Source organism: Conger conger, chromosome 16 (genome assembly GCF_963514075.1).
Source record: "Conger conger chromosome 16, fConCon1.1, whole genome shotgun sequence".
NCBI lineage: Eukaryota > Metazoa > Chordata > Actinopteri > Anguilliformes > Congridae > Conger > Conger conger.
In genome coordinates, this window is record NC_083775.1 from 24190980 (window position 1) to 24209530 (window position 18551).

The following is an 18551-nucleotide window of genomic DNA, read 5'->3' on the forward strand; positions in this document are numbered from 1 at the left end:
TGAGTGGTGAAACTAATTATTAATGTATTAATAGCTATATTTGATATTGAATATTGAACAGATATTGTTCTGCAACTGAAGAATACTAGATGTAAGGAGGGCAAGATGCCTCGACTATAGACTAACAAAATTGGAAAGGAACCCCATTTATATTAGTATTTGTTGACAGACACTTTGCATCTTAATTGAAGTAATACTGCTGTGTAACTTCAGAAATTATTCTTTTTACATCAGTGGAATGATACATTCTAAATGTATCATTAATAAAATGGATGATTTTGGACATGATTTAGATTAAATGAGTGCACTCATTTTCTTGTGTGGCCCAGTGCAGATTTCCAAAATTGGCCATCAATCACCAAAATCCTGATAACCTCTGAATGGAAAAAGTGGTTCATTCTCATTAAGCTATAAAAGAAAATGTATGTATTTGCACAAGGGATTCCTATTGAAAACAGTAGACTCTCAACCATATCTCAATGGTTTGAGAACAATCTTTGAGAACAATTAAACATTCAAAATGTCAAATCATGCACACGTTACTAATGGCTGCTTGATACATGAATGTGTTCAGCTACAAGTGTGGTCATGTGATCCTGGGGCACACGTGTTCATATAAGAACATAATTTGTCGATCTGAAGTGCTTCATTGGCATAAATTCACAATTAGATAACAAACACCATATACTATTTACCCAAATAAACAGCAAACACTGCATGGACCCAACCGAGACAACAAACCACACCCCCGCCCCCCCCCCCACCCCCCCTCAAGAAAACATTTTAATTCATTTGTTTAATAACATTTTCTTTTATAGTCAATGACATTTACTTTATAGAAAATAAACATCTCTAAGAAATACTATACACAATTATTTAAGTACATCACATCTTACATTTAAACAGGATCAAATACTTATATACACCATTAAATAATGAAGGTCAGAACTGAAAATTGTAGAGATCGCCGGATGCAATGTCTTAAAACTCATGACTTTTACGGTCATACCTATACCTAACTGAGGTGTATGCAACGTGATCAGTTACATCATTTTGTGCCCCAAAAAACAAAGGTCAAAGGTGATTCGCAGCACTGTATGAGAATATGGACCATGACCCATCTCAATCCTCAACAGAGATGTGTACACCATCGAGCTCACCATAAGTGGTACAAATGACATGAAGGTCAAGAGCACGGTGCAGAAACTAGGACTTCGGTTGCAAGTTTTCAACTACAGCGCAGAAAGTCTGAGGACACTACCCTGGTGATGGTTCGTGGGCCTCGCCTGGGGCTCACTAAAGATTAAAACTCGAGTTTTAGAAATATTCACGCCGAACAGATACTGATATGAAGTCCTTACATCTGCAAATGCACATCAAAATACATGTTGGAAGAGCATTATATAGTAAAATACCTTTAGTTAAATATCAGAATATTTACTTGTTTTAGAGCACGCCATGTACATTATAACACTCAAGCATACATTGAAATACATCCAGTGAGTACGGATTTGTGACATCTTGCTATCAGAGCGAATCTGAGCACAGTAATTCCAAAATACTGATATCTGCTAAAACCTGGGGGGGGGGGATTGATGAACAGACCAAGGTCAAATACATAAGATATACTTTAACTCTCCAGATACTACTACAACTCTCCTGCAGATCTCCTGGCGATTTTCAACAAAACTGAGAATCATACAAAAACTGAATAACCGGTGAAGATATTTCCGTAATCTGCAGGAATTTTTACTGGCATCTAACAGGTCAAAGTATTCAATCCAATGTATCTGAGTCAAGGCCAGATGGAGCCTAATCCTTGTGTAACTGTGGCTGTACCAAATGGAAATCGACTCCAGAGTGGCACATTTGTATTTTAAACTGGCTATGACCCACACTAATGTCTTCTCTGCTTCTCTTCTTCTGAAGTGGCCGACACAAATGTCCTCCCCTTTCCACATTGGATGGGGGATAGCACAAAGTGGCCTTGTTGGAAACGTGGCTCGTTGGGTTTCTGCAGTGGTATTTCAGGGACACTCTGAGTCTTGGCGTTTCTCAGCAGAGCTGTGCACTCCAGGTTGATTCCTTCAGCAGAGCTTATGTCACGTAATGTCCATTGTAGCACTGCATAGGAGATGTTCACAAGGCAAATCTTTTCAAATTTATTTTACATATCCTGCAAAATAGGAACACATGAAGAAAGAATATTAGGAAGACAGGTAAACGCACAGGCTCAATTCCTTCACACTGCTCGCTGGACTTGTTGTGCTGTCAGTATTTCTGTAGCTGCATTGAGGAAACACTCTGAATTTTGCCTTTGGGATTCCAACACTTTCTGACAAAAATGCAGGCTTAACACCTGTTTTGCCAATATGCAAGAACCCAGATATGGTAGTGAGCTAAACAAACCCCAGGCTGTCTTTTACACAAACAGTTCACAGATGCGCTCAGGTCATTGGGGTGCCAGGTATGCTGTTCAGGCTAGAAGAGAGATTGCCCTATTTCAGGGTTGCCGACAGAAATAACCACAATGACCACAGTGTCTCACGCCTCACAAACATTCACTGCTGTGCCATGTGACACACAGAGTGCTACAAAGACACAAAACTTGGGGTTATTCCATGATAATATTATTTTTGCAGGAATGCAGTCGACAACCAGGCTGTGGGTTTGTGGGGATTTGGAAGGTGTGGCAATAAAGACCTCGCACTGTAACATAGAACCAACAAACAAACGGCTTCCTACAACAAACAGGGCAGCGCCACCTGGGCAGTGAGAAAAGAAGTGCGTTGCGCAGTCAGATAAGTGTGCCGCTCAGCCTCTGCATTGTCGCAGGATAAACAGGCACAAATCCTCTTTGTGTTCAAGAAAATAAGAAATCTAAAAACCACCCAGGCAGGAGAAAATCCAGCGCTTTTGCCGTGTTGCCCAATCCAATCCGCTGTGGTGGCACGCATTCTGTACATGAACACAAGCCTGGGTCTTGCTGTACACAGAACAGAATGTATTCCAATGGTCTCAGAATGGGGTCCATACTGCAGTTCGGTATTTATTTTCAGCCCATGAACTGGCATCAAGGAGACCAGGTTCTTTAGAATGGAGATCTGACATGCACGGTGCCCCTGAAACGTCCCTTAATGCAGTTCCAGGACTGACCACAAGGTGGGGCAGCAGAGTCAAGAATCCAGTATTTTTTATATAAAGCAAGAGTAGAATAAGAGCAGCGCTTTCAGAGCAGGTGTTGTGCAAATCATCCAGATGTCATCCTGCAGGCTGAAGCTGGCTTTTCAACTACAGGTTGAATTCTATAGATTTTTACCAATAACCTATGTTGTTTTCCATTTGGTTCCATAGACATAACACATTTCTGGTTTTAAATCAAAAACATGTTAAGCAAACAAATAAAACAATATCAGCTTTTATCTTTCAGCTGGAGTGTGTGCAAAACCCACCACTACTGGCTAGCTTTTGCTACGTTCTGTTTGGCATCCTGGATTGATTTGCCGCTTCTGATCCTCCTGACTACTCAGATTACTTTCATCTCCCTATCCTTCCTGGCAAAAAGGTGTTCCTGGCACACAAGCAAGCTGTACATATGCATTTGCATGTTTGTATGTCTGTGTTATGCTGCTGCCATGCACCCTGTAATTGAAGCCTAATAATTGTGTCTGGGCCTTCCATTTTGTGGCCAACAAGGAATGATAGAATCAACATGCTCTGGAACCTGAAAATCACTCATGAACAAGTAGTCTTCCACACGAGGAGCTTTCCAGGCAAAAGAGGCAGTTCACTAGTTGATCATGGGAGTGAGGAGGCAGGCAGATTAAGAGTGCCTGTGTTTGGAGATTTTCCTGACAGGAGTTCCAGAACAATCCTGTAGTCTGTACTGAGTACTGTAGCTCATTCACAAGGAAGAAAGGTTGGGAAAAAAACTGCACTTACCTTGTGTTCCACACATGTTAATGAAAAGTTGTCTTCATGAAATAAGCAACCTGTGAAAAAATAGATAGTGTGAAACCAGAGATTTGGATACAGTTAGAGCTGTACTCTTCTTGATTAAGGAATACATACATGCACTACACACAAACACACACACACAGACTCATGCGTACTCTACCACCCTCACAAACATACATTTGTGTACGCACATACTCCTTTGCACATACTCAAACATGCACACACACACAGACACACATTCATACGTGCTCAGAAGTTGCAGCATTCACAAACACACGTGTGCATACATACATGGGAGCTTTCACACACGCATACATGCACACACACGGAGAAGGTACACACAGACAGTCCCAGGTTGTACTTGTACCTATGTCTTTGGCACAGACGAAGTGGAATATCTGGGGGCAGCCTTCCCTGCAGCAGCTGATGGACGCACCCACATTCTGACATGCTGAGCAGCACTGCGGTCAGAGAGAAAAATACCTTTTTAACCAGTCAAATCTTGTGTCCAACACTCTGTCCAACCTATCAGAGCCTATTTCAGCAGCCTTATCCACAGGGGTTCATCGTTACCACGAGAAACCATCAGAAATCATGGATAAAAGGTATTGTATCCTGCTTATTTCATACATAAAACTGTGACTAATTTTATGAGTATTATGCTAGAGTCTGAATTTGGCATAAACGGCAGGAATCCATGGAACCATATTTCCTTGAGTCAAAGGTTGCTGGTGGGGTACAGCTGTGGGGAATGTCTTTTTGGCCCTCAATACCAATTGAACATAATTCGCTACTGCACACCCAAGCATTGTTGCTGAACATGTGTATCCCTTTATGGCCACAGTCAATCCTTTTTCAAATGGATACTTCCAGCAGTTACCAGATCTCAATCCAAAAGAGAACCTCAGGATTAGGTGGAATGGGAGAGTTTCAGCACATATGTGCGGCCGAAAAATCTACTACTACTGTATGTGAAGCTATTGAGTCAGCATGGACCAAAATCCCTCGGGAATGTTTCCAACATCCATGCTGTGAAGAATTCAGACTGTTCCGGAGGCAAAAGGGCATCCTACACAGCACTATGTATACACAGTATACACAGCATATACACAACAGTTATTTTAAATCTTTTAAATATATGTTTCTGGTATGTTATCTGATGTACAGCAGAGGAACAGCAGAAGGGGTTCTTACCATCTGGGCGGCAGCCTGTGTGGCCTCCGTCAGCCCATACAGCTTGCCGGCAATCAGCATCACCTTCCTGGTCCAAACGGCACATGCCTCATGGGCCCAGTGCTCCTTGGCTTCTGCCTCCATCTGCAGCGTCCGCAGCCCAGCCCGGCCCCATCCCTGCCCCTCCCCCTGGAGCAGCCGCAGCCTCCTGTACTGCTCCCGGAAACTGGGGCGCCTCGTCCTGCCCACCCCCAACACCCTCCCCATCCTTCTGAGCTTCCCAGGGCTACCCCGACCCCACCTGCCTGGGTTCTTGAAGCTGTCACTCTTTGGTGGGCTGGTGTTCGGAACCACTGTGCCACTTTCCCCTGCCAACTCTCCACCTTCTCCATGCTCCAATTTGAGCGTGAAGGACAGGGCCTTTCTAGGCACGCTGTCCTCTTCGTAATATGGCCCACATAGGTCTCCTAGCTCCCGGTAGTTTGCTGGTTTGCCACACAAGCAGCAGGTCAGAGACCTACCAGACAGCCCAGCATTGACCAGGGGGCCCTGCAGCATTGCGTGGCAGAAGCTTGGCGCTGCTGCTAGGTTGGAGGTAGCCGTTACATTCACAGAGGACTTCTTCCTCCTTCTTCGGTCTTGGAGAAGGTGCATCTCTTCCTCGGGTCGGTTGATGATGACGCAGTGGGAGGGCAATTCATCTGAGCTGTCAATGCACACATAAGGCTTGAAGGATTTTCTGGTGACTCTTTTGCTTTCTTGTGATTTGCCTTTTAGAGGAACCTCTGGCCATTTGTCCTCCTCAGCAGTGGTGTCAACAATATGAGTGATGCAGTATTTTCTGTGTCTCACTTTGGGTTTGTGCACTTTTTGTGTAGTCTTGACACTCAAGGTCTCTGTGTTCTGTTTTAGTTTCTTTTTAGGTCCTGTTATTGTGACAGCAACTGCCTTTTTGCTGTTCTGTTTGCCGAATCCTTTCCCACATCCCCTTTTCATCGGAGGTAGCCTTGGGGGTCGCCCTCTCTTACAGACACTGGTAGTGGGAATGGTGGTGGTCTGCGGTGCCTCTGTCATCTGCTCTGTACAGATGGGAGCGGCAGGGTCAAGGGGAATAGTATGGGTGGGGTCAGGGGGCAGAGTAGAGAGAGGCGGTGGTACAGAAGTTGGGTCCTGCTGCTCAGCACTGGGGGGACCTTTCTTTCTCCTTCTCCTCTGCTTCAGGTGCATCTCCCGGTTGTTTTTGATCGCCCTTTGCTTGGCCAATCTTGGCATGTTTAGGATGAGGCTTGTGGCCTCCGGAACTGGATCTAATGGCACTTCAGGTCGATCCCTGGGCTCTGCTGGCCGCCCTCGCCTTCTCCCAACAGTTGCACCCTTGATGCATGCCTCAACTTCTCTTCCTGTGGCAACACTCCATGAGTCTCCGCCTTCTTCCACTTTTACCTCCACAGGTGTTGGCATCTCCTTCTCTTTCAAAGTCTGCAGTGTGCTGGTGGCTGCCTTTGGCGCTGGATCTCCCTGTACTACATCTTCAACTTGAGGGTTTAGAACTTGTTTTTTCAATCCCGGTGATGTAATCTTTTGAACCATAGCCTCGTACTTTAGACCTCGACCTTTCCTTGGTGGTAGATACTTCGTTTTTGTAGGATGTTGAGGTGGTACACTGGATAAGTCTGCTATGTCACTGGTGAGAAGAGGAGGATCTTTGGTAAGAAAGGATGTTTTAAGATGTTCCCCTCCTTTTAGCTTCCTCTTGGGGCCTCTCACACCTATTACCTTGGTTTCTATGGGAGGCTCATGGGCCTTCATCTTTTTGACTTTCACCCCCCTCTGTTTTTTCAAGGGCACTGGAGATTGGCAGCTAGATTTTCGCTTGCTAACTGGAGGTACAGCCTTTGTCAACTTGCCAAGTGTTAAGGTGTTGCTAAGGTTAGGCTTTGAGATCACACCATCCTGGTCATTTGAAGAGATCACCTTCTGTTTCTTAGTTTCTTTTGGCTTTTTTGGGGAACCACACACAGTACCCTTCTTCTCTTTCTCCTTCACTGGTATATCCTCTGTCTGTTTCCTGGACCTCAACACCATGGACTTCTGGTCTTTAGCAGGAAGCACCATGGACTTCTGGTCTTTAGCAGGAAGCACCACTGGAAGGCTAGGTGTGTCCTGATTTTCATCTGGTTGACTGGTCAAGCCCAGTCCCCTCTTGGCCTTTGTGGGACCCCATGTATCTTTTACAAGGTCCCTCTGCTTCATGCACTTGATTTTGGATATTGGGCAGTTAGGAGGAGGTGGGGGATTGGTGGCAGGACAGTCCACAGAGGGCTTTGGGCCAGGACGCCGTTTCAGGTGAGCACAGACCTTGGGTATTGCCTGTGTGGTAAAAGAACGGGTTCTCATCCTAGAAGGGAAGCCCTCTGATGCTGAAATCTTGGGTGTCTGGCTGCAGATATCTTTGCTGCTAATGCCTATTGATTCATCAGGAAAAAGCATAACTTTGCTGGATGCAGTGACTGTGGAGACCTCTTTATCCTCAGTGGTGACAAGTGCATGCATTCGAGCACCTATATGCGCCGGCCTGCCAGGGCGGCCCCTCCTGCCTCGCGTGTGCTTCCTATGGAGGGCCCCTAGGTTCGATGACAGGGCAACAGGCTCAGACTTTGCAGAGGGTGAGGGCATCACTGCACTTGGGCAGCTTATCCCCGGCTCAATATCATCATCACCTTTTTTTGGAGAGGGAGGTGTGTCAGCCCAGGATGGGGCAGGGTGCATGACTGATTTCCCTGGGAGCTGGGGGGAGTCTGGCTCCAGTACCTCCGCATCACGGTGCTCAATGTGGCCCCTCACCTGTGTTGCAGGCACAGCCTGCTCACCTTGTAATGGAAACACTGTTTCTGTGGAATATGACGAGGTCAAGTTCTCTCGGATTGCCGGCCTCTTCTCACCAACTGCCGATTCTGTCCCTGCAGCATTCACACCGGGTTGCTGCTCGTCACCTGGCTCCTTGGCCGAACCGTGGATCTCTCCCACATCGCAAGACAGCAGTCTGCCACTAACACCATTTTGTGAGGATGGAGAGTTCCTGTTCTCCAGTCTCTCTTCAGGAGCCATCTGATCATGGGGGACGGGGCACTGCTCTTCTGGAATCTCCTGTTTTTCGTCCCCTATAACTGAGAGTAGCTTCTCTTCAAAATGCTCAACCCCAGAGCCAAACTGCTGATGCTGCCCTGTGTCTTCCTCTTTTGCTGGCAAATATTGTTCCTGATGTCTGAGGTCATCCCTCCAGATAAAGGGGTCTGTCTTCTCAAGGGTGTCATAGTCAGTGGGCGCTTCTGACTTGTAAGTTTCTGATTTCACTTCGGGGACAATGTCCTTGTCACAGCTGTAGCCCAAGGCATGGCTGGCCTTACTGGCTCGCTCACTCTGATCAGAGTAGTACTGGCTCTGTAGGTCATGGTATATGTTATCCTCCAAGTCACTGGGGAAGTTTTTGCACATTGGAACTTTGTCTACCTTGTGGAAGACAGACGGGCATTTCTCATCATCTGGCCAGTCCCCTTGTTGCTGCCGATTGGTAACCTCAGGCCGGATGTCATGACCTATGGTCCCCTTCTCCTTATCAGCCTCCTTTTCTTCAACAAGAGACCAGGCAGACTCCTCAATATTCTTCTTGAGTGTTTCTCTCAGGCTATGCATGTCAAGTGAAGAGCACTGATGGGGTCTGATGGGGCTGGGAATGACCACACCACCATGAAGGGACACCACCTCCTCTCCTACATTCTTCACCTGGGTAACGTTGCCATTCCCCCCAGTCTGTGTGGTGGCAAGTTGGGGCATGGAGTCAAGACACTCCCCATGCAGAATGCTCTGAACCCCAGCCCCAGATCCTGCACCATCCACACTCTGCAGGGCACAGAGAGAATCCTCTGACTTTGTCGAGATGTTGTCCGGAGAGGTCAAGGAGCAGGAGGATATAGCATCCAGGGCATGTTGGGAGTTGACAGGAGCTGGCACAACTGGACTCCTGGTCTGTCTCTGGCCACAGTAGTAGTAACTTCTCTCCAGCTGTTCATCAGAGCTACTGGAGTATCCCAGCTCCTGGAGCTCAGCAGGGGTTGACTGAGGCGTCCCATAGACCTCTGGCTGTGGCCCCCTGTCCTGAGAGTCTGAGCAAGAGGCATCTTCATGCATACGTGGTTGGCTCTTGTAGTCATCAGCCTTCTTGGACCCACCTCGCCTGCTAGCCCTCCTGCTGCCCACCAAGGCCTCAGAGAGAAGCAGCTGTTGGACATTGTTAGAGATGCTCTCTACCTGTGAGGTCAGCGCATTCAGGCTCCACAGGCTGGGGTTGGACAGCAGCTTCTCAGGGAAGCGCTCTTTAGCTGTGGTGGTATAGCTAGGTTTCTGGTGGGATGTGCTCTGTGGTGCATGGGAGTGCGGGGGAATTAGCAAACCCTGCTCCTGCAGACCAGAAGAGGAGGACGAGGAAGCAGAAGAAGAGGAGGGGGCAGGCCCTGTGGAGACAATGGGGGGCTGCTGCTGCTGACTGTACTGGAAGGACTCAGAACTGACCATCAGGGGGGAAGGGGTGGAGCTGTAAGAGGGGGACCTCCCCATGGACCGGGCAGGAGAGTGGCCAGACCCAGGGCTGCAGTTCTGGTAGTACTGCTCAGGTGACCTCACTGACACATCTGACAGGCAGTAGTTTTGCTGGAGTTGACCAAAATGTTGGTACTTTGATAAGCCCTCCTGGGCTGCGGGCATCCCCTGTGGTCCTTGCAGCTGCTCATACCCGGCTCGCGATGGGGGCTGGGGGTAGGCGTAACTGTTCTGGGAACGGTAGGGGCTAGGTTTGAGTCCTCCACCAGCACTGCTACTGCTGCCTCCAAGCTGCCTGTTGTATTGGGCTGCAGGGGGCACAGGGTAGCCCTTATAGCAGTGGGGTAGGGGGCTGCACTTGTCCATGTAGGCCTGGGTGGGGCCTGGCAGGGGCAGAGGCTGAGGCTGCTGGGGGAAGTGCAGGCGTCCCTGGCTGTGGATAGCAGGGGACGGGGAGGCGTCACGTGGCAAGGGTCGCTGGTGGTGGCTGCCATAGACAGGTGTGGGCTGCTGGCTGCTGTGGGGGCACTGGCCCTGGGGGACAGCCAGCATGTTCTGCTCTAGGTATTGGGACCCACTGGGGGTTCCCACCGTCCCTCCCTCTTGGTCATAGTGGGGCAGGTGTGGGGTATCGGGCCACTTCTGCTGCAGGTTACCCTCGTTCAGATACTGTGCTGGGTAGGCGGGGCCCATGATGTGATTGTGATTGGTGTAGCCAGTCTGCTGCAGGTGCTGCTGCTGCTGGGTCAAAACAGAAACCTTGCCCTCCTTGTACTGCTTCTTGGGTGGGGCCGAGTCCCCTGCACCATAGCCTGGAAAGGCCTGCAAGCTGTAGCAGTCTTTAGACCCTGGTGCAACAGTGTGGGGGTGTGACTCGTAGCCCCGCCGCCCGCCGTGGTGATGCCTGTAGCCCTCCAGGCGTGATGCTGACTCGTGGTGGGGCTCTTGCTGGTAGCAGTGCTGGTTACCGTGGAAACCGCTCCTCTCTCTGAATGACTGCATGGCTCCGGCTGTGGGCTCTGTGGGAGAGAGAGAAAAAAACAAACTAAAACAAAAAAGAAAAAGAATTAAGTGCTTCTGAGTGCCCCTGTACATGCTCACCTTTTTATCTCACCCCATTTTATCTTCTTTTTTCTCTCCATTTCATCAGTACACACTTGCGTCAAACCTTTCCCTTTTAACGCTTTCTCCAGTTCTGACAGGGTGGCTCTTACTATTTTTGGTCTATAATCATCAGCCACAGTTTCTTCACATAAAATATCCGCACTGCCAAGACACAGAGGCTCTTTTGTCATGTCAGAAAGAGACAGGTTTACATTATTTCTATAACTGGGTGAAATGCAATACTTTCAGTCCCGTATTCATGTGCATAGGCTTTTTTGTGTTTCTTTTGTCATGTACAGAGCCAGGAGAAGAAATTGACCGTTCAGCGTTGTATGCTCCATGGGAGAAGCGGCGAAGATCCTCACTGGTGTTGTGTGACAGAGGTTTCAAAGATGCCCCTCCTCATCAGACAATGATTTGAAATGACATGCACCGGAACGTGTGTGACTCACGGTGTTGTCATTGTCAGCTGTCTGTCATGATGTCAGCTGTCTGTCATGACATTGCACAGCATAGTGAGGACAAGGCCTCCCCAGACAGTCAGAAGCATGATTAAAACATCTTCAGAGAACAGACCTTACACAGAGATTATATGTTGGATTATATTTCCCTTGGTCAACGTTGCAACAAGAATTTCCCCCTTAAGGAGAAAATAAAACCAAAAATCACTGATGGGAATCACTCTTGTTGAGAATGTAGCATAGAGTATTTTTTCTGCAGCCTACTGTGAATGGAATTGGAGGAAACATTTACTGTTACTATACAGACAATTTTCATTTCATATTGAAATTCTAAAGAACATCCTACTAAACCATCCGAGGTCCTACAAACATGCAAAAGTAAAATAATGAAAATAGGCAGCAGCATAACAAAAAGGGCCTGGGGATTGTCCTGTGTATCTATACACCATTTTAGCAGGGCTGTATAGAAGCATTAACATGAGGAAAAATACCACCTGGAGATGATTGGTTAACTTTTTTTGCCTTTGGACTAATTATCTTAGTCTCAGTTTTCCGATACTACAGCAATGTTTTCAACATCAACCAGTGCCACATTTCCACTAACCCATCCTACCTGTAGGTCAGATATACTTGAGTAAATTTGGTTTAGTTCCCACAGAAAGCTGAAACAACCTGGCAGTACATTTGACTAAACCTAAATACAATAGGTCTACTGTAATGGCCCAACCTGACATAACACAGTAACAGCCCCAACCTGTTTATTGACCAAAATGTGATGGACCATCTCCTCCTGTCTCATAGTCTGCAGGGTTTCAGGTATCAGCTCTTCAGAATACCTGCTGCATCTGCAGCTCAGGGTATTCCATGAATGTTGACTTCCGCATGTTTTTGGGTGACCAGGGAAATTAATAATGTACATGCTTTATTACATCGAAACCAAGGACGTGTGCATTAGTGCGTTAGATATCATAGCCTATACAGAAACCCCTGCACTCTTACCAAGGATCCAAGCCTCAATAATGAAACGTAAATCCAGTAATAAACATGAAGAATAAAACACTTCTTCGGGTACAGATGCGACCCAGTGCAACCATTGTTTGCATGATTTGTCTCACTGCTGCCTTTTTATTTATTTAAAAATAAATAATTATATATAGCTTAGCTATACTCCATCATTCTCAGCAGAAATGACAACTTAACCTTTCGGTGACAGCTGTGGATAACAATTTCAGAATTCGCAAGCATTCCTCACTCTATCAACGAACCTCATTTCCCCCAGAGCTCTTCAGAAACCGGGCCCACTCATTTCTACCGTAACCGTAAGGCAGGCACGCTAAGAGGCCGTCTCTGATCCTATGCGTGGATGTGCATCTAAATAATAAATCCCTCCTCAACCAGGGGGAAGGGGGCGGGGGCGCTCGGGGGAATGCGATTGTCCCGCTCCACGTTAGCGAAATGGCTAATTCGGCATGCATGCGGTGTAGCGGACCCCTGTGCTCTCGTCCTTTTCAGAGGGAGCTGGAGATGAGACATGCACTGTGGTCAGGGTGCGGGAAGAGGGCTGTTACCCCAGCGGGAAATCTAAATTTAAATTTTAGAAAGCAAATAAAAAAAAGCGCTTTTATCATCGTTTCCATGGCCAGGACCCTCGTGACCACATGAAATAGCATTTTATTGTGATCACTTAATCTACAAAGTTTCCGCTCTTTAGCTGCAGGAAATCAAATGGTTTGATTGCAGATTGTATTAGTTAGCATTACACCTCAGGCTAAAGACCCAGCTGTAGTGCATGACACCAAGATAATGCATATATTATCTTATGCGTAGATAAGTATCATACCGACGCATGTGATGTTATTTACATTTCTGATGCCGATGGGGGAGGGCAGCGTGGTTCTACATCTGTTTTCAAATAGCCTATAGTGAATTTCCATCTTTCTGCCCAAAGATGGAGAATATTGAGATGCAGAACAAGGACGAGGAAGAAAAACGATCACAACAACTTAATCAGAATGGATTCCTTTATAGCCTGACGGCCTGCAAGAATCAAATTAGCCAATATCTTCCCAGAAGCTTTAGTCAATGCGTTGCTAGGGACAATCACTAAGGGGAGTTGAAGGTCAGTTCTCGGTGGTCACGTACATCAAAGACTACCCGAACAGGCAGACTAAAAACAAGACATGTGTAAACATGAAATAATTGTATGGTGTTTTTAATAAAACAACGCTATATTCCTTCCCATGGCAAAAGGATCCTTTAAAGCAGGCTGTTTTTGCTGCAGATTTTGAAGCAGGCCAGCGGGCAGCAGGTGAGCCAATACTAGGACACAGAGTGCTTCTGACAAACTGACAAACCTCAAGCAAGGTGCTAACTGCAATTTCCTCAATCACCAAATGGTGATTCACAACCTTAAAAGCAAGTGGCACTGGGCGTTTTCTCCATTTTCACACACACACACACACACACACACACACACACACACACACACACACATACACGCGCACACACACACACACACACACACACACAGCAGGACTGCATTTTGTGCTAGGTTTTGTGGACATAATGACATCATGATGGGATGTTTTTTCCCCTCTTGTAGCCCTCTCCTCCAATTATACGCATATGATTAGTCGTTCTGTAGGAGCCCTTTACTGAATTCATCCAAGAACATGACCTTGCTGTTAGATATACCAACCTACAATACCTACCTACAATTCCTGCCTACACTCTCAGAAATAAACAATTATTTTGGTTGTCTCCGCAGAGGAACCCTTTTTAGTTCTCTTTGGAACCATCTATCATAGGGGTGAAGTGTGAAAGCAACCAGACAAAGATTTTACCCGACAAGGAACCCTTGAACTACATAGGTTTTTTCTATGGAATCACATGGTCCTTTCGGAACCATTTTTTCATGAGAGTTTACTGCTCACAATGATATTCCAGTCACCCAACCACTCCAAGCACAGCACCACACACCTACGTTTGCCAAATGCTTTTACCTTTTAGCCATGAGACCAGGTTGACCATGTTATGACCTTGGGAATAGTAGACCATTTTTACAGAGCCCTCGTGCAATTCTCATTCAGTACAACAGAGAATGGAATACATTTTGAATTATAACATTTTAAAATGCATACTTATGGACATGTAACAGGTTGTTTCCAGCTTTCCTCTTTGTAGTTTACCAGCTGCTTGGATACTGTGTGCCATCACTCAAACCTTACAGCAGATAGCATTTTTGTAATTGACTCAAATCACTTACCAAAAGTTTGGAACATCTGCTCAAGAAAGCATTGCCCCCATTTTGCTGTGGCGAGGAACTCAACTGATGTACACACCTTGTGTATACCTTGTTCTTCTTGTTTTTGATAGGGATAATGTAGGTCTTGCTGTTTGCATTTTAAAGATCCAGAAAAATCGAAGGACTACATTTTTTCTATAAGGACTACAAGACCACAATCCTGTGATATTCTATTAAGTCATAATTTTAAAAAGTTTTAACATTTTTTTATTTATCTGGAAAGCAACAAAGATTTTATACTTCCCACTATAGGAGATCTTATCATTGGTATTTTTGAGACCAGGTTTCTGTTCATTAAGTAAAATGTGAAATGTAATTTTAACCAATCAACATGTTACTTGTTCAATGGGTTGCCAATCAGGACATACATTGGTGGATATCCACTTGATGGACATACACCTCTAGAGTTTAAAAATGCAATACTGCTCAATAAACATAAATTAAATCATTTTCATATATACATATTTAAATTCTTCAAGGAAAAACAAGATTGCGCAGGTCTTTAACACTGTAAATTGCATTATTTTCTGTAAAAGTAACAAAAAGTTTGTGTAATGTATTTTCACCAGCCTTATGAAGGCCAGCTACTTTATGTGCACTTGATACATCCAAACAAATGTCTTCCTTCGCTTCCGTTCATAATACTTAAATAGACTGCCGGAAACTTAATTGTCAACATTAATTTCAAGCCCTTAATTATATGCAACTCTAATTATGTACAAACAAGGGCTGTTTATTTCATTTACATTTTATAAATACATGATATGGGATTCATACGCAACAGTTGAGCCGATGTGCTCCAGATTGGCTCGCCGAGCAAAACCCCAGCCTGTATGCTTCTTTTCAGCCCAGCACTTCCAAACTTAAACTAATGAAAACTTTAATTGGCTTCAGTGAATGAACTTGTATTAAGCATCCTTAAACAATCTGAGGCAACTGTAGCTGTTGCAGAAACCACCATACTGACGAATCCCAGAGTACCTGGCTCAGGTTTCAGCCCCACCCCCCTGTCTGTGACCAGTAGTAGGTAAAGGGAACAGAACAGGTAGGCTGAAGAGAGATATCAGTCTACTCATCCTTCTCCAGCAGAGGGTAAGCCCCGTGCATCCTTATAACAGTAATAAAATAATATAAAATAAGATTATTATTCTCCCTTTCATTAATCACCATAACAAGCTCTAATACGTTTAAGAGTACAACTGCAGTGTTCCACCTTAAATCCCGACCCCTATGACCGTGTGAGGAGAGCAACACCCTAGCCACTATGTCACTTTCTCACAATCACAAGACAGTGTGATGCTGCTAATGCCAAACTCTAAACAGCCAGCCATTTAAAAATACATTTACAATGGCACTGACAGTATAAAGTAGGTGTATAGTTACAAATAGTCATTCCGGAACATTATTTAATTTACCCCAAAGAAAGAATATTTTATATGATGAAAAGGCCAGAGGAAAAGGTAGTAGGATATTAACGAGAACACGTTGTTTATCAACATGTTGTTGTCAACAGTTTATCCATTTGCTGTAAAATGGATGCACTTACGGTATACAGTTCATACAGAAGAGAATACTCATTTTAATGCATGTAAAAATATAGAGCACATTATTTACCAACAAACATCACTTATTGCCACATCAATGTGGCAAATTCTTGCAAATATGATTGACAACAATATATAATACAATGAACATTGAGTTGCACTGTATATACTGCATATGAAAAACACATTTTGAGCAAAGCATTCCTCAGACTTGTCAAAAATATTTTGGAGCCCTTGTATTCTGGTACAGGACCACACCCAAGGTTGTGGAGAGCATGAACACATACAGGCACACACAGGTCACCATTTGCCCATTTTTTTTTTGCGATTCTTTCACTGATCTTCAGAATCTGGGGAGGCCGTCTAAAAAAAATAAGGAGGAGAAACCTGGAATACTAGTCTGCACGGGGGATTATTTTCTGTGAAACCCACTTCATCAATAACGGCGGGACAAAGTCACAGTGACATTACTGGCCTGAAATGCTATATGCCCTGCTGCGCTCAATAAGGCCGTGGTCATTTGTTTCTCCCCGAGATGCACGTCCATCCGTCAGGGCCCGGCCCCGCACCGCTTCACCCAGCCTAACGGCACTGCAGAGCGGGGCTGCTGTCACTCATCCCTGCCTCTCTCCGTCTCTCTCCCCCTCTGTCTCCATCCGTCTGTCTGTCTCTCGCTCTCTTTCACTCTGTCTCAGGCTCTCCTGGTTACTCTCTCTCGCTTTCTCTCTCTCTCTCTCTCTCTCTCTCTCTGTCATTCTCCTTCCGTCACCCACGCTGCCATCTCTCAATCTCTCCTTTTCTATATCTCTCAATCTCTCCTTTTCTCCATCTCTCAATCTCTCTTGTGCTCCCTCACTCACTCGTGCACGCAGAGCATCAAAAACAAACGGCTATTTAGCATAATTAGCATGCTAAGATGAACGCACTTGCTCTCTCTCTTTTTTGCTCTCTTGTGTTCACATTCTCTCAAATTCTGAACCCCCCTCTCCCGGTCTCCCGCACCCTCTTCCAGCGACTCTCTCTCTCCACTCCAACGTTCTTCCTCCTCCCTCCAGCTTCTCTACTTCAGCTTGCTTTAGTGGCACAAAAAAAGACACTTGTGTTCGATAAATACACATGACAAAATAGCGCAACGGTCTATTTTGGAGTCTCTTCGACTCCATTTCCTCATGCCCTTTCTCTCTGTCTCACACTTGCTTTTTCAGCCAGCCGCTTTCTTGTTTTCTTTTTCTTGTGCACAGCGACAGATTTTTAACCCTTTGACATTGCCATGGTGACCTAGCAGGGGAAATTTAGGTTGATAGCAGAGTAAGCCACATGTATTCAACACAGCACCTCCACAACTGGCCCTGATATGACTAAACGACACTTTATAGACACTTGTTTTGAATGCTCTTCTTTGACTGTGCTTTCTGAAGGGTCCGTACAGGGTCAGTGTGTGTATGGGCCACTCAGGTCCCTGTGAGATTGAAATTATATAATTGTGAGGACCGTGTGTACATGGGTGGAGTCCATGTTGTCAGTGCATACTGTCACTTCCTTAGGGCCCTTTAGCTTTATCAATTGATACATTAAAGCGCAAATAAAATAATGATTTCTTAATAGCATATTTCATATAAACAACTGCAAAAAATACATATGTTAATAATAAGCCTTTCATTTTATTTAGGTGACAGTTGAATGGAATTTTGTTTTACCACCCACTACCAGAGGATTTGTTATTGGTAATTTTATTGCATAAACACTAAAACACTAAAGGCTCTCAGTGCGGTAGAATGTATACTTATCTTGAGCATAACTGATAACATGATGACAATTATGAATTACATAAATTAAGGGGGTTGGTTTAATTTTAACATTGGTGGGAAACATTAATGGGGTTGGTTTAATTTTAACATTTGTGAGACACATTTCACTATTGTCCTACAAGCTACTGATACCCCTACACACACACACATACAGACACACACACAATGCCATAATGTACATGTAGTTCCAAAGATGGTCTATTCCTGAGCTATACCAACTTTATCTAATATGCATTAGCCATGAGAATCATTATATGCTATGAATTAACTAAGTGATATAAGACTGCCAACCTTCCTAATCATTAACTCCGCTTTGCAAAAAAATCCCATTTTCCATAAAAAATCTTATTGCAAAAAAAACTAAAACTTTACATCTGAGAACAAGTTCCAGGTGAGCCAATTGCAAGCCCTTTTTTACCCATGCCAAACATAATCTTCAGTCAGCTGCAGCTACCACCAACATGGCTGACATATCAGCCAAAAATGAATGCCATGTTAACCCTGACACGTACCTTTACAAAGGATTTAAACCTTTCTCCAGTCGGCCGCCCGTTCAATACAACAAATGAAAAGTCTCGCAATACTCCGGAAGCACTGGCACCAT

At 45.1% G+C, this 18551-nt stretch overlaps 1 protein-coding gene across 1 annotated transcript in view; it reads right to left on the reverse strand.

Annotated features, from left to right (window-relative positions):
* Window positions 1–798: 798 nt before the first annotated feature.
* Window positions 799–18551, reverse strand: part of LOC133114124 (retinoic acid-induced protein 1) — a 46582-nt gene continuing 28829 nt past the window's right edge. Inside the window, exons 2-5 of the mRNA XM_061223316.1 lie at window positions 5152–10745; window positions 4325–4418; window positions 3943–3992; window positions 799–2176 (exon numbers count right to left, since the gene is read on the reverse strand). Of these exons, the coding sequence (XP_061079300.1) occupies window positions 2168–2176; window positions 3943–3992; window positions 4325–4418; window positions 5152–10728 (5730 nt within the window). The 5' untranslated portion in view covers window positions 10729–10745 and the 3' untranslated portion in view covers window positions 799–2167. The remainder of the gene's footprint in view (window positions 2177–3942; window positions 3993–4324; window positions 4419–5151; window positions 10746–18551) is intronic.